At 47.3% G+C, this 24,378-nt stretch overlaps 1 protein-coding gene and 1 long non-coding RNA gene across 5 annotated transcripts in view; one reads left to right on the forward strand and one right to left on the reverse strand.

The window, feature by feature from the left end:
* Nucleotides 1-10,545, reverse strand: part of PWWP3A (PWWP domain containing 3A, DNA repair factor) — a 170,630-nt gene extending 160,085 nt beyond the window's left edge. For 2 of the 4 annotated variants that reach the window (XM_030220350.1, XM_030220351.1), the window contains exons 1-2: nt 10,335-10,545; nt 9,787-9,914 (exon numbers count right to left, since the gene is read on the reverse strand). In XM_030220350.1, coding sequence (XP_030076210.1) covers nt 9,787-9,846 — 60 coding nt within the window. In that variant the 5' untranslated portion in view covers nt 9,847-9,914; nt 10,335-10,545. Of the gene's footprint in view, nt 1-9,786; nt 9,915-10,334 lie in introns of those variants that run through there. The other 2 variants (XM_030220353.1, XM_030220352.1) reach the window with 2 other exon arrangements.
* On the forward strand, nt 3,825-18,161 carry LOC115481237. The gene is made up of 3 exons (XR_003943905.1): nt 3,825-3,834; nt 10,660-10,666; nt 18,069-18,161. It is a non-coding gene; the product is annotated as an uncharacterized LOC115481237 (long non-coding RNA).
* Nucleotides 18,162-24,378: the final 6,217 nt, after the last annotated feature.

Consider the following 24,378-nt stretch of genomic DNA (forward strand, 5'->3'; position numbering starts at 1 on the left):
CAGCACTTAGAGAATTACACCCACGAAGGGACACTCTGCCCAGCTCACCACCGCCGAAACGGGGGAGGGGAATTAACCCAGCTCATCCCCACACAAGTGGGGGAGGGGAATCCGTCCAGCTCATCCCCGCGGAGCGGGGGAGGGACACCACACCCGCCGATGCGGGGGGATCTGGCTTATCCTGCAACCGCACCGCGGGAGGAGCTGACTGACCCTAAACACCGCCGAAGCAGGAGGGGTACAAAGCTGCCCTACAGCCGCACGAAGCGGGAGGGAGTGCCGGCAGAATTTATGTCTCAATCCAGCCCCGTAAAACGGAGGGGAGAGGAATGCAGCAGCTCACTGTAACACAACTCGTCTCAACTCTTGAAGAATCCAAGTGAAAGAACTTGAACACGAAGTCTTTCTGAAATAACTGAAGACTAAACTTGAACCTGAAATGCAACCAGAATAAAAACAGATATCTGGGAGGGGCTATGGATTGATCAGCTATGATTAATGGAAAGAAAATTATCAGGTATGATTATACATAATTTTACCTTCCATATCATCAAGCTGATCAATCCATAGACTGGTGGGATGTACCGAAGCAGTACTCACCCAGGGCGGGACATTGAAATCCCTGACCTCCAAACCGGGCCTCCGCCCGTGCAGCCACAGTCAAACGGTAATGCTTGGAGAATGTATGAGCCGAAGCCCAAGTTGCCGCCTTGCATATCTCTTCCAAGGAGACGGATCCGGCCTCTGCCATCGAGGCCGTCTGAGCTCTCGTGGAGTGAGCCTTCAGCTGGATAGGCGGCACCTTCCCCGCGGCCACATAAGCCGCTGCAATGGCTTCCTTGACCCATCTTGCCACTGTAGGCTTAGCAGCCTGCAGACCCTTACGAGGACCTGCAAACAGGACAAACAGATGATCCGATTTCCGGAAATCATTGGTCACTTCCAAGTATCTGAAGATGACTCGTCTCACATCCAGATATTTAAGAGCAGAGTACTCCTCTGGGTAGTCCTCCCTACGAAAGGAAGGGAGACAGAGCTGCTGATTCACATGGAAGCGAGAAACAATCTTGGCAGGAAGGAAGGCACTGTGCGAATAGTCACTCCTGCCTCAGTGAACTGCAGAAAAGGCTCTCGACATGAGAGCGCCTGGAGCTCGGAAACTCTTCTGGCTGAAGTGATAGCCACCAAAAAGACTGCTTTCAACGTCAGGTCTTTCAGAGATGCCCTCGACAAGGGTTCAAAAGGCGGCTTCTGCAATGCTCTTAGCACCAGGTTGAGATTCCACGCAGGCACCACTGAGTGCAGAGGAGGGCGCAGGTGATTAACTCCCTTGAGAAAGCGCACCACATCTGGCTGCGAAGCCAGGGAAGCACCCTTCAGGCGGCCCCTGAAGCAAGCCAGAGCCGCTACCTGGACTTTAAGGGAACTGAGCGACAGGCCTTTCTCCAGACCTTCTTGCAGGAACGCCAACACTGAAGAAATTGGAGCAGTGAAGGGAGAAAGTGAGCCTGCTTCACACCATGCTGCAAAGATACGCCAAACCCTGGCGTAAGCAGTAGAAGTAGAGCGTTTCCTCGCTCTCAGCATAGTGGCGATGACCTTGTCTGAGAAGCCCTTCTTCCTCAGACGCTGCCGCTCAATAGCCAGGCCGTAAGACCAAAGGGAGAGGGATCCTCCATCACCACGGGACCCTGATGTAACCGGCCCTGCTCCACTGACAGCCGCAGAGGATCGTCGACTGAGAGCCTGATCAAGTCCGCATACCAGGGACGTCTGGGCCAATCCGGACCCACCAGGATTACCCTGCCGGGATGCTTTGCCACCCGGTCTAGCACCCTGCCCAACATGGGCCAGGGCGGGAACACATAGAGGAGCTCTTGTGTCGGCCACTGTTGGAGAAGAGCATCTACTCCCAGGGATCGAGGGTCCCCTCCTCTGCTGAAAAGCGCGGCACTTGGCAATTGGCCGATGACGCCATCAGATCTAGGCTCGGCTGGCCCCAGCGCTTCGTGATGTCCAAGAACGCCTGAGCAGATAGTTGCCACTCTCCGGGCTCCAAGGTATGGCGACTGAGAAAGTCCGCCTTGACATTCATGACTCCGGCAATGTGGGCCGCTGAAAGCTGCTCCAGGTTCGCTTCCGCCCACTGGCAAAGACTCATAGCCTCCTTGGCTAGAGGGGCGCTCTTGGTACCTCCCTGGCGGTTGATATAGGCCACAGCCGTGGCATTGTCCGACAGGACCCGTACAGGCTACAACACCAGTACCGGGATGAACTCCAATAACACCAACCGAATGGCTCTGAGTTCCAGGAGGTTGATAGACCACTTGCCTCTGCAGGAGACTAGAGCCCCTGCGCTGTCCTTCCCAAGCAGTGGGCTCCCCAGCCCATCAAAGAGGCGTCTGTCGTGACGACAATCCACTCCGGGGTCACCAGAGGCAATCCTGCAGACAACTTGTCTGTCTGCGTCCACCAGCTCAGCGCCTTGCGCACTGCTGGGTCCACGGGAAGGCGCACAGCATAATCCTCCGACATCGGAGTCCAGCGCAGCAGCAGAGATAGCTGTAGTGGTCTCATATGAGCCCTGGCCCAGGGCACTACTTCCATCGTGGCCGTCATAGAGCCCAACAGCTGCACGTAGTCCCAAGCCCGAATAGGAGAGGCTACTAGGAACTAGTCCACCTGAGCCTGAAGCTTGACAATCCGATTGTCTGGCAGGAACACTCTGCCCACTTGGGTGTCGAATCGAACTCCCAGATACTCCAGGGACTGAGTCGGGCGCAGCTGGCTCTTCTTCCAGTTGATGATCCATCCCAGGGAGCTCACAAGAGCAACTACCCGGTCCATAGCTTTGCCGCACTCTGCATAAGAGGGGGCTCGGATCAACCAGTCGTCCAGATAAGGATGGACTTGTACTCCTTCCTTTAGCAGGAAGGCCGCTATGACCCCCATTACTTTGGAAAAGGTCCGCGGAGCAGTAGCCAACCCGAAAGGGAGGGCTCTGAACTGGAAGTGTCGTCTCAGGACTGCAAAACGCAGAAAGCGTTGGAGAGGAGGCCAGATGGGAATATGCAGGTACGCTTCCTTGATGTCCAAGGAAGCCAAGAACTCTCCTGCCTTCACTGCCGCTATAACAGAGCGGAGAGTCTCCATGCGAAAGTGCCTCACTTTCCAGGCCCGATTGACTCCTTTGAGGTCGAGGATAGGCCGGACAGAACCTCCTTTCTTTGGAACCACAAAGTAAATGGAGTAACGTCCCTTGCCAATCTGATTTTTTGGCACCGGAACGACCGCACCCAGGCGGATCAGGTTGTCCAAGGTCTGCTGCACTGCCACAGCTTGACCGGAGACTTGCAGGGAGAGAGTACAAACCCGTCTCTTAAGGGTTGGCAGAACTGTAGCTTGTAGCCGTCTCTGATGACTTCCAGCACCCACGCGTCTGAAGTTATAGAGGTCCACTCGCCCAGAAACGAGGACAGCCGTCCTCCAATCTGCACTGGGACGTGGACCAAGGCCCCGTCATCGGGTACGAGACCCTGGGGGAGGACCGGAGGGAGCACCTCCGGGACGGCGGTCTCTGCGAAAGGAATGCTGCTTGGGGGAGAAATTCCTCTTGAAGGAAGAGGGGGCAGAGGAACCCGACTTGCCCGGGCGGTACCGACGGGCTTCCAGCAACCGTCCTCTGGAGGTACCGGGACGAGTACTAGCCCGAGCCCTGACCTCTGGTAATTTCTTGCCCTTAGACGTGCCGAGATCGGTCACGATTTTGTCCAGCTCGACCCCAAAGAGCAGCTTGCCTTTAAAAGGCAATCTAGCCAGGCGGGATTTAGAGGCGTGGTCAACCACCGCCGCGCAGAGACTGTCTGAGCCATGCCTTTAGCTGAGGCTCTCAAGACATCATACAGCAAGTCTGCCAAATAGGCTAAGCCCGATTCCAGGGCCGGCCAATCAGCCCTCAAGGAAAGATCCGAGGGGGAAGCCCGCTGCACCATAGTCAGGCACGCCCTGGCCACATAGGAGCCGCAAACTGAGGCCTGCAAACTTAAAGCAGCTGCCTCAAAGGACGACCTTAAGGCCGCCTCCAATCTTCTGTCTTGGGCGTCCTTTAGGGCCGTGCCACCTTCCACCGGCAACGCCGTTTTCTTAGTCACCGCAGTGATTAAAGAATCCACAGTAGGCCACAGATAGGCCTCACGTTCACTCACAGCCAAAGGATAGAGGCGGGACATAGCCCTAGCCACTTTAAGGCTCGTTTCCGGGACATCCCATTGAGCCGCAATTAAGGTGTGCATGGCATCATGCACGTGGAAGGATCTAGGCGGGCGCTTCGTCCCCAGCATAATGGCAGAGCCAACAGGGGCTGAGGGAGAGACGTCCTCCGGAGAGGAAATCTTCAAAGTGTCCATGGCCTGTAAAAACAGGTTGGGCAAATCCTCTGGGCTAAAAAGCCGCGCTGCAGAGGGGTCATCCGCTCCATCCGAGCGGGGATCTATCTCCTCCAAGGAATCCGCAAAGGACCGTTGGGAGACCTCAGACACGCTGCCCTCATCTACATCGGAGGAGACAAAGTCCTCCAAGGCCTGGAAATCAACCCGAGGGCGTTTACCTCTGGGAACCTCAACCTCTTTATCAGAAGAGGGAGCAGGGGCAGCGTTTTGCATGAGGAAAGCCTGATGCAGCAGCAAAACAAACTCGGGGGAGAAACCCTCCAGACTGTGCCTTCCGCAGCCTGGGCAACAGCCCTAGACGCACTCTCAACCGGCGCTCGCAATAGCGGGGGAGAGACATGCTGCGCATCCAAAATGGCGTCCGGCGCGAAACTCCGCGAAGGAGCCGCGCGGGAAGAACGGCGCTTAACTTTAGCCGCTTGTGCCGTCGCCCAAATTAAGGGCGTTCATGGCATTAATGTCTCCAACCTCAAGGGCGGCCCACGAAGAAGCCGTCCGAGCCGCGTGGCCGGCCAAGATGGCGGAGGCGAGGAGCGGGGGATGGGCGTTTATGGCGGGAAAAAACCACCACGCCGGAGGAACGACCGGGACATTCATCGGTCACTAAACTGTCACCCATCAAGGGCGAATCAGGTTGTAAAACCCCCGCATCCCCTCTAGAAGCGCTCCAGCGATCCGGGGAGCGACCCTTTGCGCCCTCGCCCTCCGACGCCATATGCCACGAGGAGAAGAATCGGGGAACCCCCTGCCCGCTATAAAAAGGTAAAATTACCTGCTTGCCGCTCCGAGCTGTAACGAACTGGTGTCCCAGTGAGTAGCTGCAATGAACGTTTAAAGAAACGTCGAATTAAACGCCTTTAAAGACGTTTAAAATTTTTTTTTTTTTTTTTTTTTAAACGGAGCCAGCGGGAGGGGGGAGAAAAGGAGGGACCTGGCACCACCAGGTTGCACTTGCTCAAAAGAGCCCTCAACCCCAGGCCTCAACAAAACCTAAGGATTAGGCTTGGAGGCCTAGCCAGAGCTGCTGCTGTGTGTGACCACCACCTGCTGAGATAGAGAACATACTGAGGAATTTCCGGCAGCACATGACCACATATAGGGAGGCAAAAGTTTGCTCTCTATCTCCACCTGCTGGTAGATGGACACAACCCACCAGTCTATGGATTGATCAGCTTGATGATATGGAATTCCTGGACATTGACACTGCCATTCCAGTTTGTAAACCACATTAAATGAGGGAAATTGTCCCAGCATGCCACCCCCCCTCCCATTACACACGTTTATAGTACAGTTCCAAAACATTTTTTTGAATGCTCTATGTACCAAGCTACATGCTTGGTACATAGAGAAACTAGACAATTATGTCATCTCACAGATACATGTAATTGTTCCTTTTCTACAGGTTAGGCAAATTCATGGAATCATTTACCTAGAAACTTGAGACTTTCTTCAAGTAAACAGCAGTTCAAGAGAAATTTGGAAAAAAAAATTATTTTATGAAAGCTTTTCTTGACCGATGACTTTTTAGTGCTAGACAATTTTTCTGAAGAATTTGTTATTAAACTTCATAAACCAATGGAACTTCACAACAGCACAAGGAGTCACATCGCACACAAAAGGATACCAATACACCATACCAGCTCCCAGATTCTCAATGAGTAACAACCACATATTAACAAACCAAACATGGGAAGAGATACCATGGTCAAATGACAGCAAGCTCACTTTCACACTACAATGTAAAGAAAGCAACAAGAAAAGAGAGTCAAGAACCCAATACACAGTCACAACCAGAGGAAAAGAAGACAACCACACATTCTGGACAGCAACAATACATGAACTCAATGACTCGCCCCACCCAAGCATAAGCACTTCATGAGAAACTGGGACAAAACAAGTGAAAACACACTAAACAAAATAGCACCACTCAAAACAAAAAACACAAAACAACCACATCACTGGTTTAATGACAAACTATTATACGTGAAGAAAATCTGTAGGAAACTTGAAAGAGCATGGGCCAAAAACAAACAAAACTATATGGAGAAAAGCCATAAGAACATACACAAACAGCATAAAGCAAGAGAAAGCAGAACACTACAGCACATATACAAATCTCAACCAGACCAATACGAAAAAAATATTCGAACTCGTGAACAAACTACTGAAAACCAAGAACATATTGGCAACAACTGAACCAACTACCAACTGCAGACGAGCTTGCACAATACTTCAAAAACAAAATAACAAACAGAAGATCAAATCTGCAAACGCACAAGTAAACATCACAGACTACCTACAGGACTGCGAAATACACGACAACCACACCGCAGCAGACAGAATATGGACCACGTTCAAACCACCCCAACTAGACACAGTAAAGGCGCTATTGATAAAATATGTGCATGCATACTGCCCATTTGACAAATGCTCCAACTACATGATGAATAATCCACCAGACTGGTTCATGGAGTACCTCACAAAACAAATCACATACATGTTGAAAGAGGTCAATTTCCAACAAAGGCAACATAGTACTCGCATCTATCCCCAAAAACGCTACCAACAAGATCAGTGATATCACAATTATAGACCAGTAGCCTCAATACCACTACTGACCAAAACGATAGGTCTAGTAACACAGCAACTAACAGAATACTTGACAAAATTCTCAATTCTTCATAAATCCCAATCACGTTTCTGACCACAACCTAGCACCGAGATGGTCATAATCACCCTGATAACGAAATTCAGAAGCATAATATGCCAAGGACAAAACGTATTACTATTTATTTATATTTGTATCCCACACTTTCCCACTAAAAGCAGGCTCAATGCGGCTTACATAGTAATAGGTAACACAGTACCTATGTAAAGTAGAAAATTAAGTATAACATAATAGAAGGATGGATGGGTAGTAAATGGATGGGTAGGTAGGTAGAGACAGGTGATAGAGAGAGGAGGGTAAGGTGGGAGATAGATTCTGGGTCAATGTCATTTTCTCTTCAGTATATGTAAGGTAGATGGGTTCATGAGATTAATCTGGGTCTTTTGGGTAGGCTTGTTACTACTACAATTCGACATGTCAAGTGCATTCAACCTAGTAGACCACACCACACTAATGACACTGCTCGACAACACAGGAATCAGCGGTGCAGTGGCAACACGGTTCAATGTCTTCCTAAAGACCAGATCCTACACTGTAAAGATGTCCATCCAAACATTAGCCTCATGGATCCCTGATTGTGGGGTGTCATAAATAAAATAATAATTAAAAAAAAAAAAAAAAAAAAAAGGATTGGACCTCATGGAATAATGGGCAACAACTTTCAAACTCAAACTGAACAGAGACAAAACCAAATTCCTAGTACTATCCAGACCACGCAACCCCACATTCTACCAAAAATTCACAATCAACCAACAAACATACCACATCGAAACACAACTTAAAATACTAGGAATTATTCTCAACAAACATCTAACACTGGACAATCACATAATCAACAGTAACATCAAAATGCTTCAGAACACTATGGAAATTGAGAAGAATAGGAAACTATTTCCCTAGACAATCTTTCCGAATATTGGTCCAATCTACGATGATACCTCAACTAGACTACTGCAATTCAGCATACATGTAGGGGGGGGGGGGGGTGCAAGGAAAACACAGTAAAATTGCTGCAGTTTAAAACACGGCAGCTAGACTTATTTTCAAGAAATCAAAATACGAAAGAGCAACCTCACTACTTGAAACACTACACTAGCTACCAGTCAAACCAAGAATATTTTTCAAAGCGAGCACCCTAATCTTCTAGATACTATTTGGAATGGCACCTGAATATATGCTTAACATGACTGAACCATCCTCAAGATATGCCAGCCCAGTAAACAGAAAACTACCTCCTCCTACTTGACTATCTACACAGCAGGATTTAGCTACCAGGGTTCCAAATGGTGGATGGAACTCAATAACAAAAACCATAAGAAGCAACACAAATCTCCTCCAATTCAGAAAAGAAAAGAAAACTTACCTCTTCAAAAAATTCTACAGCTAATCACAAAGATATTGTCGCCTTCTTTTCAAATCTACATGAAACATCATCAAAACCCTACAACTAAGCACAAACCACTACCATCTCCTCTTCAAAACTCTATGAATAACCACACAAACTATAGATACCCTCTCCACACTGTACAACACTTTTGTAACTCCACCAAAATGTAATTTGTAAGCCACTGAAATTTTTGGATAATGGTGGGACAGAATGCATAAATAACTCCCCCTCACCAAACACCCTCTACTCTTCCAACCCCAACAATAACTGACTTGTACTACCCCAATGAATCCTAATCCACCCTGTTAAAATGTCCAGGGATACAAAATACAACCCATTTTGTATGCCCTAGCGGGAGAGAAATATGCCCTATGAAGCACTGTTATGATTTTTTAAATCTGTGGACGAATGTCATTAACAATCTCAGAATTCAGTCTAGCTCTCCTGTGTTCCTAAGAGGCATATTTTCAAAGCACTTAGCCTTCCAAAGTTCCATAGGTTTCTATGGAACTTTGGAAGGCTAAGTGCTTTGAAAATATGCCTCATAGTCTTTTTACTGCAATAAAAGAGGTCTTCTCAGAAGATGTGCTGGTAGCAGGAATATACAGGATCCCCCATGAAATTTTGCCACTTGTGGTCAACATGTTTGTTTTTCCAAAAAATCTAAATATCATTGTCTGCATTAGAGAATGACATGGGGACAAAGTCTGTCCCTGTCCCCATGGGCTCCGTCCCCATCACTGTGTCATTCCCTACTCTAAATCGCTCCTGCTTGTCAGCCAGTAACTTTACTTTTAGCTGATGGTGCAACCTGGAGGGGGAGATGGGGTGCGACCAGGCCCTTAAGGTTGTTTGCCCTAGGCCTGGCTTCCATTATACTAAACCTTTTCAGAGAGCTAGGAGTAAGGGAGAAAAGCTCCAGAAGGTCAAGCCTGAGGAAGGAGTATGGTGAGGGGTGAGCCAGGCTTTATGAGGGGATGATGCACAAACATATTACAAATAAATCTATAAAAAAAAACAAGAAGTACTGTGTGCACAATTTTCAAGACTTTGCACAGAAAACTCAAGAATACTAAGGCCATATCTAGGGGCTGGAAAATGGGTCTCCTAGGCTGACTTAAGATACGAAGGTTTATTATATGGAATTACCGGGAGACAACTATATAAGTTATATATATCGTACACCAGCAAAACAAAAATCAACATTTACTGTAAGAAAAACTTGGGAAATTCTAATGGACCACATTTTAAACCCTGGCCCAAGCAGCACACTACACGCTCACCTTGGCTGGCCAAAATCGTTTCCGCCATTTGCACAGAATATACTTTGGAGGATCAGTCATTCTCGTTTCATTGGAGAACAAGGCTTGGTCCTATCATAGAAACCTGCTGAGACGTCACCAGGCGTGTCCTACAATACAAAAAGAAAATGATGTATTTTACAGATTTTCACTCAAAATACAGGCCCACAGGGAATTTCTATATGTTGAAACTAATGTATAGCAGAACGCAATGGTTCTCGTAACAAGTCGCTGAAATATCCTTAGTGCAGCTTGCAGAGTTCCACAGTATGTGAGGTTAAGAACTGGTAAAGAAGCTCGTTCAATCCAAGGCCTTACGCACCTTTTCCAACGACAGCACAGCAGCCAAGCGCCCGCATCGCAATAGAAACCAACAGACACGCAAACCAGCCACTCCCGGGCCATAGATCACAATCTGAGGCTGGCTGAGCACTACCTAGTATGCACAGAAGCAGCAGCCACCACGTGAAACAAACCCTCTCAACCTACGAAACAAAACACGAATGAGTTGACCTCCAGCGCAGTCCTACCAGAGTCACAGCACAATGGAGAGAGGCGAGCGCCTCTAGCCACCGTACAGGAACGGCGAATGAGAAAAGCCTTTCTCCTCCTCTATCTCCGGTCACACTCCCGCTTCTTACGCGCTCACATCAGCCAAGCCGTGCGCGCTGGCGAAGTTTTACGGCGCCATAACATTTCCAGCCAAACTGGACTGGAGGCGGAGTGGGGAGGAGCCTGGAGGTGCTGCTGACCACTGCAGCCAATCAACGAGTTGGAAGCGTGTGTTGCGGGCGGCTCGCGCTTGCTGCTCAGAAGAGCTCACCCGAACTGTGCGGCGGTGGGTGGAGGTGGTAGTATAGAAGTTTTATCCAACCTCCTTCCTTGGTAGTAGAGGAGGAGTGAGGCGTGGAATGTGTCTGTCACGCGCTCGTCCCTCAACAGTTTTTTACGTTCATTCGGAATCGGCGTTCAGGTTTAGTGTGTATTGTGAATTTAAGTGACATTAAATTTAGGAGCCAACTTTTCAGAACGATTGAGGGTGCTAAATTAATCTGCTTGGACAAAGGGAAAGCAAAAGTTGCTCTGTATTGAGAGAGCTGGGATCTATGATTAAACTCATTGGAAATACCTATGGCAAGAAATATTTAAATGGCTATTAAACAGTAATGTTTAATTTTTAAACAAAAAAATCTTATACGTGTGACTTTATTTAAAGATAGCGCAGAGGTCAGGAAGATCTGTACTTAATTGTGTTCCGATGTATATAGGTCTGTGTTAGAGAAATATGGACTGGGCCTACTGGTACAATGTCTTTTTCCATAAATATCAAATCCACAGGATCCCTGGGGAACATCAAATGACACTAAAGCATGAATATTTTTTTGCATTTTACTAGTTGTCATATTCCTAGAAATAACATTGGTAAGTGTTAATACTCGATTGTATTCATATACTTAAATAGATCGAGAAACAAGATTGATTCAAGATGGCCCTCAAATTGGAGTGTTTAGGCTGGAAAAATCAAATTAATATACAGCAGCCTACTGGATGAGGACAATGACATAGGGGCTCATTTTCAAAGCACTGGCCCAGATGCATCAACCATACGTTAAAAAATCAAAAACGTAAAAGTCCTTACCGAAGTTGAAAAAACGAAGAATGCACTAAAAACAGAAGTCCCACATGTTTGGTTCAGTACTTGAAAGTTGAACGCATTACAGAAGTGTAATCCCCGTCCTTAATCTGCCCGTAAAGCATGCGCAGAGCAGCCAAGCGTTATGCTGGCTGCTCTGCGCATGCCACAAATGTCAGAACTCAAAACAAAAAAAAACCACGTTGAAAATAAAAGGGGCAAAGGCGCTCGTCAGGAGCGTCCTGTATGGACGCCCTTGCCCCCCCTCTACCGGACCCCCCTCCGCTTTACCGGCCCGTGCAGCGCCTCTCACCTCTGTGTGAAGGCGCTGCACGGGCAAGAACAGCTGATCGGCGATCAGTGCTGCCTTCTCCGGCGGGCCCAGGAAGAACAGAGGGACGTCGGAGAAGGCAGCACTGATCGCCGATCAGCTGTTCTTGCCCGTGCAGCGCCTTCACACAGAGGTGAGAGGCGCTGCACAGGCTGGTAAAGCGGAGGGGGGGGTCCGGTAGAGGGGGGAGCAGCGGTGACAAGCTCGGGGGCGGGGCACGGGGGCAGAGGATGGCGGGAGGTGGAGCTGTGGGAGGAGAAAAACAGAGAGAATAAGGGAGGGGGACCGGGACTGCTAAACTTTGGTTTTTTTGTTTTTATTTTTTATTTAATACATGCGGAAGCGGGGAGCAGCGGCGACCTCGGGGGGGGCGGGGGCAAGGCCGTCCATACAGGACGCTCCTGACAAGCGCCCTTGCCCCCTCCTGGTCCTTTATTGATTTTGTTTTCGTTTCATTTCTATTGTATGCGGAGGGAAGCGGGGAGCCACATATTTGTGTTGTTTATTTTGTTTTTCAACATGCCAGCTTGGAATTTTAAGGTGCAGGGGGAAGCGGGGAGATGACAGCTCCTCAGGCTTTAACGACAGGTCTGACGTTACATTAAATTTATCACGGTAAATGATTCGTTGCAATCGGGTTAGTGCATTCCGAATTGTCCACATTTCAATGGTAGTTACTCGTTTGCATTCCGTTTTCGTTAGCTGCTAGCATCGTTGGAAAATGGCCTTTAATGCATGCTACGGTTGAAAATTTCTTTGTTAAAGGGTAGTTAAGGTTTAGTGCATCTAGCCCTATTAGACTTACATGTTACCTAGAGGCGCCCTATTTAGGGATCCTAAACACAGAGGAAGAGGATTCGTAGGACCCAGACTGGTCACTGTCTGAAATAGGATGCTAGCCTTGATGGGCTGTGGTCTGACTCAGCATGACTTTTCTTAGGTTTATGGGAGAGATTTCCAAAATTGCCCTACATCTTCATGTCATACCATTCCCACTATGCTGCTTGCCTTTATTCATAATTCTTCCTTTTGTTTGACCCCCATATTTGTGTTGTCTAATAGATCACCCTCACTCTCTTTCCTATAACTGGTACCTTCCTGTGCTTCTTTCCTTTCAAGTGTGTCTTCTCTAGTGCTTTCTTAGCCATGTGTTATTTTTTTCTGGGCCACTGTTCCACATACCCGGCGTATTTTCAAAGTACTTAGATTTACAAAGTTACATAAGGGCTCATGCTTTGAAAATGAGCCACATAGTAACCTGTGGAACTTTGTAAGTCTAAGGGGTCCTTTTACTAAGGTGTGCTAATGGATTTGGTGCATGCTAATATTCTTATGGGCATTTTATCATTTAGCTAAACCTGTTAATCTGTTAGTGCATCTTAATAAAAGGACCCCTAAGTGCTTTGAAAATATGCTTCATAACATACCACGAGGCTTGTTTTCAAAGCACATAGACTTATATAGTTACGTGGCGTCATATTTTCAAAGCATTTAGACTTACAAAGTTACATAGATTCTCATTTTCAAAGCATGTAGACTTACAAAATTTCATAGTAACCTTTGGAACCTTTTTAAGTCTAAGGATCCTGTTTACTAAGGTGCGTTAGAATTTTTAACGTGCCTACAATTAGCGTGTGCGCTAACCATGTAGACGCCTATAGGGATATTGTAGGCACGTATGTGGTTAACGTACTTTAAAGATGCTAACGCGCCTTAGTAAACAGGGCCCTAAGTGCTCTGAAAATGAGCCTCATGGTAACCTATGAGCCCCATAGTAACCTATGGAACTTTGTAAGTCTAGGTGCTTTGAAATGAGCATCCCTATCATTTGAGCCTCTAAACAATATTAAAAGATTGTGTACAATTATGGTATCCCCTTTCCCTGGCCAATCTGTTTGCTTATTTGCTTTTTGTCTCTCATATGCTTGATGACAAAGACCACAAGTCATTTTAGAAGCCATCCTCTGGACTGATTTCATCTTGTTTATATCCTTGTGAAGGTATGATCTGCAGAACTGTACACTCTACTCCAAATGAGATCTCATTAGAGACTTACACATGGGAATTCTCACCTTTTGTGCTAATATGGGGAGGAGGGTATTCAACAATCGCCGTTAATATCTGCATATATAAATAGCCACTGCTTAACTTACTGAACGTGAAACAGCGATCAACGTTCAAAGGAAATCATATGTAAATGAGATACGCGGAAAGTCTACGAGCTGCTTGGTAGAGAAAGCGCCTAGCATATGCAAAGAACAGTTTCACAGTAAGCGTCGATGTTCTGCGCATGCTCAAGAAAAAAAAGCAGAGTGGTAACAATTGCATCATAGATGTGCATCCAAGGCATGTATTGTAAAATTACTCCATTAGGCCACAAAGTGTAGTAATACTGTTATTATAGCTTCCTCTTTGCTTTTCACAATGGCTGTGTAAGCTTTTGTGATGATGCATCCTTGCAGTTTGCAGAGTTGTTTTGTTGTTTGTTTCTTGGGGGGGGTGGGGGTTACCCTTTTTTCTATTATTTTTGGTAAGTATATAGAGAGTAGGTGGGTGGGGTTTTGTTTTTTTGTTGTTGTTGTTGTGTTCTTTCCTTTATGTGCAATGTTTACATTTAACATTTGGTTTTCTTTTCTAAACTGCTAAGAGGCATGGAGGAAGGTATACAGCAGAGTCAGCCTCACATGGAGGAGGACATGCATCCTCAAAGTGCTGAAGCTAAGTGGAAACGTTCACCAAAATTCAGCGATGATAAGCTAGAGGTCCTGGTACAATGCATCTCTGCAGAGTTTCTACATATTTTTAAAAAGTCTCCGCTATCTTTCGGCCAGAAACTCCAAATGTGGAAACAGCAGCGGATGTCAGTGTTCTGGATGTTAAAAAGCGCACTGTGGAGCAGTGTAGGCACCGTTGGCATGATTTCCACAGGCTTGTAAAATCAAAGGCCTCCAAGATAGGCAAGCACTGAAAGGGTACGGGGAGAGGGGGCCCTTGATATAATTTGACCCTTACTTCCCTGAAGGAGTGTCATCTACCATACAGTGTATGAATCTCAGGGCTGGGGCAGTAGCTTGGACTAGAGAATGACACGAGGACAGAGTTTGGCCCCGTCCCTGCAAGCCTTGTCCATGTCCCCGCAAGCTCTTCCCCATCCCTGTGAGGCTGGGCCGGTCTTAAGGCGAGGCGACCGAGGCAACCGCATAGGGCCCCGCGGTCAAGGGGGCCCCGCGCGGCACGCCTCCTTCCCGCCCTCGGCCCGACCGGCAGCCCTCCTCCATTTCATTCCTCCCTCCTCCGTTCCGTTCCCCTCCCCCCCTGCAAGAGTGCTGAACCCTTTTTCTTTCAGTAGCAGCGAGCGACGTGAAGACACTGCTTCAAGTTCTCCCTTTCCTGTCTTCGCACAGTGTCCGTCCCGCCTTTACGATGACGTATTTCCTGTTTCCGCGAAGGCGGGACGGACATTGTGTGAAGACAGGAAAGGGAGAACTTGAAGCTGGCGAGCTTGGTGGCGCAGCTCCCTCGATCAGGTTAGCAGGGGGCGGGCCCGCTCTGCATACAGAATGAGCGTGCGATCCTGGTTCCGGCTGCGGAATGAGGGGGCAGGGCAGGGCATTGCGGCCGGAGCTCCCATGCTGTTTGTTGTGTTCTTGGTGGCTGCCTGCTGCTGCTGTTGCCTGTGTTGCGGGCTCCTGCTCCTGCCGTGCCGCAGGTTTGCGGGGAGACCCCGCTGGATCCCGAGATTTATGGCGAGGACAGAGAGACCCTTCTTCAGGATTGCGTGAGTTCCCGCCAGGCGCATCGCAGGTGTTCTGGGGAGATCTGGCCTGATACATGGGGAGGGGGCTGCAGGGGGAGAGATGCACACGGAGAAGCAATGCGAGTGGAGATGAGGAGTGCGATTCATCTCCTAGAGGACGGATGGGAGTTGGGTGCACGCAGAGGACTGTTGGGAAGTAGGGTGCACAGTGGTTGGAAGTGGGGTTCATGCAGAGGACTGATGTGAGTGAGGTGCAAGCAGATGACTGATTCATTCATATCAGTCATCTGCTTGCACCCCACTCACATCAGTGAATGAATGAGGTGCATGGAGGGTGCATGCAGAGGATTGATGTCAGTGGGGTGCATGAGGGTGGAAATGGAGTGCATACAGAGGACTGACCTCAGAAGGGTACATTGGAGGGTGGGGAGTAGAGTGCATGCAGAGGACTTATGTGAATGGAGTGCATGTGGGGTATTGCTGCATGCTGAGTCTGACTTCTTGAGGTAACTTTCCAGTTCAGAAATTTGCCTTCATATCTGTTGTGTCATGTGTTTTTCGTGTGTGATGAAGGTGCAGTATTCTGCTAGCGTGTAGTATTTGCAGCCTTTTTGTTTAGTTTTGTTTTTGTTTCACTAGGTTGTGTACTGTTGTTTTAGAGCCCGGTGTAATTATAGTGCTGCCTTTCCACGCATAAGGTTGTAGCTCGTCCTGTCCTTGGAATTAGTGCTGTTATGGTTTGGTAAGGTTATGAGTGTGTTTTTGCACAAGTTTGTGTATAGTGTTTTGCAGTGGAGAGATTGTGTGTTGGCCTTACTGAGGTGGCACCAAAACATCAGAAAGGGTGTAGAGCCTAAATCATGACACACTATCTCTTGAAGGATCTATATTTGGTTGTTAATAAAAGGAGCTAATTGTGAACTCTATCCACCCTAAAAAGGTGTTTTGTGGCTCTACATGAGAATTTTGACATGATCCTTGTTTCATATTGTTGACGGTCTGCATTTTCCGTATGGCCGGTATATTGTATATTAGGGTCTGCCCAGTGTAATATTTATGGTACAGTAAGGTTCTGCGTGTGTTTTTGCACAAATTTGTGCATAGTGTTTTGCAGTTGAGCGATTGTGGTTAGTATATGCTTTGAGCAACCACTTTATTCTTTGACATATGATACATATCTAATATCTACATTTAATTAAATGTATTAATTGTCAATGGGGTGGAGCTAGGGTGGGTGGAGCTAGGTGGGTGGGGCTAGGATGGCGCCCCACCAAATTGGTCTGCACAGGGCCCCGCACTTGCTAAGACCGGCCCTGCTGTGAGGTCTGCCTGTGATTCCATCTTCACAATCCTCAGTTATGTAGTACAGCCGCAGAGATACAGACAGAGATGCATTTACTCCTGTACTGTGCAAAATATAAAGATGGCACATGCCAGGGATAGTGTTAGGGGAGTGTGACTAGGGCAACTACACTTGGCCCATGACTAGGGAGGGCCCCATGCTTGCTGGAAACTGAAGAAAATGTTACCTGGTAGTGGGCTTTGGGTTCCCCTCCCAGATTTCTGCTCTGGGTCCTAGCCATGTCTAACACTAGCTCTGGCAAGATGTACATTTCAAATCTGACATACTCTAATCACAAAATAGAAAATAAAATTATTTTTCTACCTTTTGTCATATGGTCATTTTATTTTAAAAATCATATAGGTCTCAGGCTCTGGTTTCTGCTTCCCTCTGTCTTCTCTTAACTCACTCATCAGGTTCTCCTGTTCATTTGATATGTCTTCTCTCCCCATGTCTACCATCAATCTTCCATTTCTGTGTCCCTATCATCCCCCAAGTTCAGCATCTCTCGTCTGTGTCCCTGTATTTCCCTGTCCACTATCACTTCTGTGTTCATGTCCCCACATCCATCATCATCTCCAGCACACATCCTCATAGCTCTTTTTCGCTCTGACAACCACTTCACACTTCCTCCTCTGGCATACACCCCCACCCCCCCAACCATAGCTATCTCCTAATAACCTTAAAATCACTTGCACATCAGAGCTGCCAAGGGGTCCCAATTTTTGAGAGGGAGATTTTAGTACATGCCCCCAGCCCCACTGCACTCTGACGTGGCTCCACCCACTCTTCATGGCTCCGTCCCCTGGCACATCTCAATCCCACGGCCATTTCAGAAAATATTTTATTTAATAGCCTAATACCCTTTTCAATTAGCTTTCAGAGGTCAAAACCTCCTGCTTCAGGTCAGGACAGTAGAATGCTGTTATAATATTCTCTCCTGACCTGAGGAAGGAAGTGCTGGTCTCTGAAGGCTAATCAAAAATGTTTTAAGATCAGTGAAGGTATCACCTTATTTACTATTTTGTGTTTTATTTGCATTTACTACTACTACTACTACTTAACATTTCTAGAGCGCTACTAGGGTTACGCAGCGCTGTACAGTTTAACAAAGAACAACAGTCCCTGCTCAAAGCAGCTCACAATCTAAAGGACGAAATGTCAAGTTGGGGCAGTCTAGTAACATAACTACAAATTGTAGTTATCCTAGAATACTTGTTTCTAGTTTTCAAAACTCCTTTGGGAGATTTTATAAAATAAAGTTACTTGTGTGCCAGAGTTTCTAACATGGATCTTAAATCCATTTATTAACTTTTACTAACAACTACCACATTATTTTATCGTAAATTAAAAATAAAATTATTTTCTGTACCTTTGTTGTCTGGCCATTTACTTTTTCTAATTGTGTTGGTCCCAGTCTCTTGATTCTACTTTCCCTTGTCTTCTCTTAACTCTCTTGCCAGGGTTTCCTATCCATTTGTCATTTTTCTCTCCTTTTTCTTTGTTTTCTTCAATTTATTTTTCTGCCCCTTTCTCTATCCATATTTAATTAATTTTTACTATCCATTCTTTAATTTCCCTCTTTTTACTTAATCTACCTATGGCTTTTCATCTTCACTTTTGTTCTCCCCATGCCCCTTCCACTTATTCTCCAGTCTTTCACTAACTCCATCCAGCATCTCCCCTTGTTCTCTTCCCATCCTTCCAGTGTCTCCCCCATCTTTCTCTCTGCATCCTTCCATCTAGCATCTCCTCTTTCTCTCCCTACCCTTCCATCCAGCACCTTCCATCTTTCTCTCCTACTCTTCAATCCAGCGTCTTCCCTCTTTCTGTCCCCTACTTCTAGCATTTTTCCTCTTTCTCTCCCACCTTTCATCCAGCATTTCTTCTCTTTCTCTCTCCATCTAACCAGCCAGGGTCTCCCGCATGCTCCCCTTCCTTTTCCCCAACAGCCTGTCTCTCCCCTGCCCTTTTCCATGTCTCCTCCTTCTCCCCCTTCTTTCCATTCATCTCTGTCTCTCTGTACCCCTCTTCTATCCAGCGTCCCCACTCTTCTTTCTTTTCATCCAGCTTCTTCCCTCCATCCAGCATGTCCCCTTTCTCTCTCCCTTCCATCCAACATCTCCCCTCGCTCTCCCCCTTCTGTCCAGTATCTCCCTTCCTTCTTTCATCCATCTCCTCTCTCTTCCTCCTTTCATCCAGTGTCTCCCCTTTCTCTGTCCCCATCTACCTTTGATCTCTCTCCCTCCACCGTGCAACATATACACTGACACATCGTTCTTCCTCCTCCCCTTCCAAACAATATATTTTATTCTATTTTTCTCCACCCCAGCATTTTTTGTTTCCCCGTATCTTAGCTCCCCAGGCACCCAAGTGGCTGCTCTCTTCTGGGACCAGCCAGGGAGCTCAGCTGCATCCCTTCTATATGCTGCCGCGGAACAGGAACTTGCTGTCAGGGGGGCAGAGGATGGCAGAGCTGACAGCGCATGCCTGAAGGTTGCTGTGGCCCGTGCTTCTATTTCTTCTTTTGCTGTGGCTGCTCACAGAGAAGCAGCAGCGGATCATCTCAGCCGGAGACTTTCCCACTTTGGCAGGAGTGCGGGAGATGGCCCGCCAAAGCGGGAGTCTCCCGCTGAATGTGAGAGACTTGGCAGGTCTGGCACATGAAAGTTGAGATCTCGGGTATCCAACACTTCCCTTACTGCTGTGAAGGCTATGGAGCTAAAACACCAAAAAGAGAACAGAAAATAAACCCATGCAACAAGCAGGACCTAGAATGGTATGTAGGTTCTCTGGTGTCGAAGAGGTGTGTGTGTGTATGTATGTATATATATATATGTTTTTATATTTATAAAAAAAAAAAAAGAAACACGTACACTCACCATCCTCGTCATCAAAAACAGGTCTTTTGGAGGAAGTGTTTGCTCCCATCTTTTTTCGCCACTTGTTCCAGTGAAACATTTGGGCAGGGATCGTGACGTGATAGAATTCCCTATGTGCCAGAAACGTGAGAGAAGCTGGGTGCTAGTGATCAGAGCACTCTCTTGCTCTCATCTGGCTCCTGCCAGGCTGCACATTCAGCAGAAGCACATTGCCAAAGGCTCCTGCGTCCCTGCAGGCACAGCACTGGGAGCTGCAGGGGAGGACGGCTGCTCTTCTGCTTCAAAACCAGTTCTACACAGGGCTGCACAACCCACAGGTCGACTCCATGGCCTTCCTTTGACGCTAAACAGGAAGTTGCAGTACAGTGGGTGGGACTCGGCAGGAGGAAGAACACGGAGCCAGCCTGTGACTGTGAATCGCTGCCAGCCGCAAGAAAATGTAAGTGACGCCCGCAGGGAGGAGGACGGGAATGGAAGAAAGGCTTTTTACTGTTCCCATAGGGTGGTAAAAAGTTTTGTTCCTGCATCAACGGTGAGTCTGACTAGGGTGTTGTCCTTACCACGGTATATCCGCTGTAAAGGTAATTGTGTCATCAGAGGTGACCACATCAGAGGTGCCCACCGATGGAAAGAATGGTGAGTTGGGTGTGCATTGAGGGGGGAGAGCAATCGGGTACTGGTACTGATAAAACTGCGTATTTGCAACTGTCTCGTGTTTTGTTTGTAGGGATAGATCATCATCCGGAGGAGGGCACTTCCGAAGGGATGCCAGCAGCGGAGGTTTCATATTGTGTTGCAGGAATTGATGCATGAATTTATGATACTTCAGGAGTCAGACAGCACACCAGAATGAGAGAGAAATCTTCTTTATTTGCCAGCAAACACAGTAGGACATCAGTTCTAGCTCTTTTCTTCTGTTTCTCAGCTCTCTGTATCTTTGTGGCTTCTGTCTCAGCTGCTTCTCTTCTTATGCTGTCTTCTCCTTCTTCTGTCTGTTCCTTCTGTCCTTCTCTTTCTTCTGAGCTCCTTCTGACGTAAACTGCTTCTTCTCCCACTTAAATACAGTTCTATCTAGCCTAGCCTAGCCCCCTTACTCTCCAATTGGTTAAGGAATAGATTGATTACCTTGCCTCAACCAATCAGCTCTATACAAATATCAGTTACATAGGTTCCAGACATCCTAAACTGACCTGTGACCTGGGGCCTCTCAAACCAGACATTTGGGCTCCAGAACTCCTGCATGTTATTATGATTGATTTCTCATCTATAGCTTAACCTGGGTTCACTTAGAGGATAATGGATATTCTTACATTTATTATTCTCATATTCCTAGTACTAACTGCTAACTAAACTCTGGCATTCCTTCACTTTACTTGCAAGGTAAAAAATTGAACTTTTTAAACACCAGACTTTTAATATCATTTCTTTGTCCACTGCCTCATTCCCCCCTTTGAGACTAAAATCAGCTTATGCAGAGATAAGTCTCACAACTCAAACTCTGGAGATTATAGTGATCCTAACTGGGAATAGACTTATGAACCACCATTACCCTACTTGTTAAGGTTCGACGGCATACTGCCGAAGCACATGAGGCCAGGAAACAAAACAACAACCCTGCTAGAACTAAGACTATTAGGGAAATGAACAAGGGACGTATCCAGGAGGTCAATGACCACCACCAGGAGGTAAGGTCTAATCCTCCTCGGTAATCTTCCACATTAAGGCTGGCCAACTGTAGGACTTTATCCATGGCATGCCTAACTACATGCGTCCTATTTATGACAATAGTACAGCACTCTGAAGAATTTAGCACTGTGCAGAGGCCACCCTGGGCTGCAAAGAGATAATCAAGACCCATACGGTTATACCGAGAAACTATACTTAATTCATTAATTTGATCCTGCAATGCATTGACTACCACGTTCAGCTCATGAACTAGAACATGAAGTAGGGATTGAAGTCTCCGGGTGGCCATACCTAGTTCAGTAATACCCGCTACCGGGCCCCCAATTGGAATCCAGGCCGTAGCAGAAAGGGCTACAAGTCTCTTTTTAGTCAGAGGATAAGTAGAATTGATATACTGGAGGGCTAATTCAATCGCCTCATCCTCTGTGGCAACGGAGGAGGGTAAGGACAAGGCCTCTCGCTTAGAGCGGTGCGGGGATGGTGGTTTGAGAAGAGGAATAACTTTAGGAAAATAATTCAAGGTTACCAATACACAAAAATCATATGTGGGGGGAAGAATCATGTGGAGGACATTATCACAGAGCCAGTAATGACCAAGGAGAGGGCGACGAAAGTTCCCAATAAATGTAGGCACAGGATGGAGATTAGGATGCCCATAATGCGAGCCCCTATCCCAGGGGGAACGAAGAAGAAATGGAGACTTTGTACACCATAGGTGCCAATCCCCAATTGTAACAGACCGCTCATATGATGCAACCCCTTCATACCCCGGGGACTTATGAAAGTAGAAAATAGGATGGGACACTATAGTCTTCTCAGTAGTATAGTTAGGAGCCAGATAATCACCTTGGTCATAATCTGCAGGTATGGTAGTAGGGCACATAGGAGTACCTGGAGAAACTACCCACACAGGTTCCTCCTTCTCTGGGAGAACATTAGTATAGTTACAGGGAATGGGAAGAACAGTTGAGATGTCTCTTGTTAAACAAAACACTCCAGAAGCTGGATAGGGAGACGTAAAAACTGGCCTTAGAGAAGAATCAGAAGGGGAAGTAGCATTATAAAAGGACCACCAAGTATAATCCTGGCTCCAAGGACCTGAACTCGAAAAGTAGGGAGGTATAAGAGCTGGGAGCTGCACAGGGACAGGAACAGCTGGGACATCTGTGGTATAAGGAGAAAATCGGGAACACACAATACAAGGGGAAGTAATCTTTGCCTGGCTAATTAGTTCCTGGACAGAGTGTAACCAAAGGTTGGAGCGAGTTGGGGTTTTAGGAACAAGGAGGCAAGGAGTAGAAAACAACAAAAGCATCCAAACTACTAACATTTTCTTTCTTCCTAATCTAAAACAAATACAGCAAACTAATTAAGCAATAATATTTTAACAGTCTGTGCTAATCACAGATTACTCTCATATAATGTTCTCAGTCTTTGAGTTCTTATACCAGTTGGGATAGACCCTCAACTGACAAGGATCAAGCTCTCAAATTCCAAGAAAGCCAGAATCTGGACAGAAAGAGTCTCAGTGTGAAGCCGAAGTTCAGCAGCTCCTGCAGTACGCAGTTGACCCTTCTTTTCAGCTAGTAGATTCTTTGGTTCGGGTCAAGCGCAACTTCAATGGCTCCGCTGGATCACTTTCTGCTCTCCACTGTTTAGGCTCCGTCTGATCCGTGCTGGGCTCAGTCTGATCAGCAGACTTAATTCGAGACCAATGGACCCATGGAGTAATCCCTGCGACCTTCACAGCTGTAGGGGTAGAAAGCAAAACAGTAAAAGGTCCTTTCCATCGGGGCCCCAAAGGCTGGAGCCTCCAGTCTTTCACCCAAACTCTATCCCCTGGCAGGAAGGAATGTACCTGAGCCTGGAAGGGGACAGGGTTTATTTCTCTCACATAAGACTGAAGTTCAGAAATTATCTTGCCCAAGAGGGCTACCTGCTCCTGCACCTGGGCAGACCCTAAAGTCCCTATATCTCCCTTAATTCCCTGCAAAATGGCTGGGGGCTTCCCATACACAATTTCAAAGGGAGAGAGGGCTGTTCCTTTAGTTGGGGTGCATCGGAGGCGGAAGAGGGCTAGTGGCAGTGCCTGTGGCCATTTCAGTTGGGTTTCCTGACAAATCTTTGCTAGGCTATTTTTCAAGGTTCTGTTTGCCCGCTCAACCTGCCCTGAACTCTGGGGACGAAAAGCACAATGCAATTTCCAGGTAATGCGCAATGCGCGGGACAGGGCCTGAAGTGTAGCTTCAACAAAGGCGGGACCATTATCTGAACCTATGGCAAGGGGCAATCCATACCTGGGGATGACATCCCTAAGGAGGGCTCGAGCTACTTCTGTGGCTTTCTCAGTAACTGTAGGATATGCTTCCACCCACCCAGAAAAGGTACAGACCATGACCAAGAGGTATCGGAGCCTACCGCTCCTGGGCATTTCTGTGAAGTCTATAACTAGAGACTCAAAGGGTGTTAGTCCCCTAGACTGAACTCCTGGTGGAATACGGGGTCCCTGACGAGCATTATTCTGGGCACAGAGAGTACATCGGGCTGAGGCAGTGGCAACCAGACTATCCAATCCTTCCAGCACCACTACTCGACTGAGTAGGCGGGCTAGTGCTGTTTTCCCTAAGTGTGATAGGTCATGAGCTTGAGACACTACAGGCCAAGCTAGGTGGCGTGGCACCAGAACTCTGGTATCAGGGAGATGTAACCAGCCATCAGGTCTCCTTACTGCACCTTCCTCTTGAGCCCATTTCTCTTCCATTTGGGTGTACATAGGCGTCCATTCTTGCAATCGAATTTGGAACAGGGGAGTCACAGTACTTGCTGGGGGTCCTCGAGCAGCTTCCTTGGCCACCCGATCAGCATGGCGGTTCCCTCGGGCCACTGGAGTATCTATTCTTTGGTGTCCCCTGCAGTGAATAACAGCTACCTTCTTAGGGGCCC

Source organism: Microcaecilia unicolor, chromosome 11 (genome assembly GCF_901765095.1).
Source record: "Microcaecilia unicolor chromosome 11, aMicUni1.1, whole genome shotgun sequence".
Classification (NCBI taxonomy): Eukaryota; Metazoa; Chordata; class Amphibia; order Gymnophiona; family Siphonopidae; genus Microcaecilia; species Microcaecilia unicolor.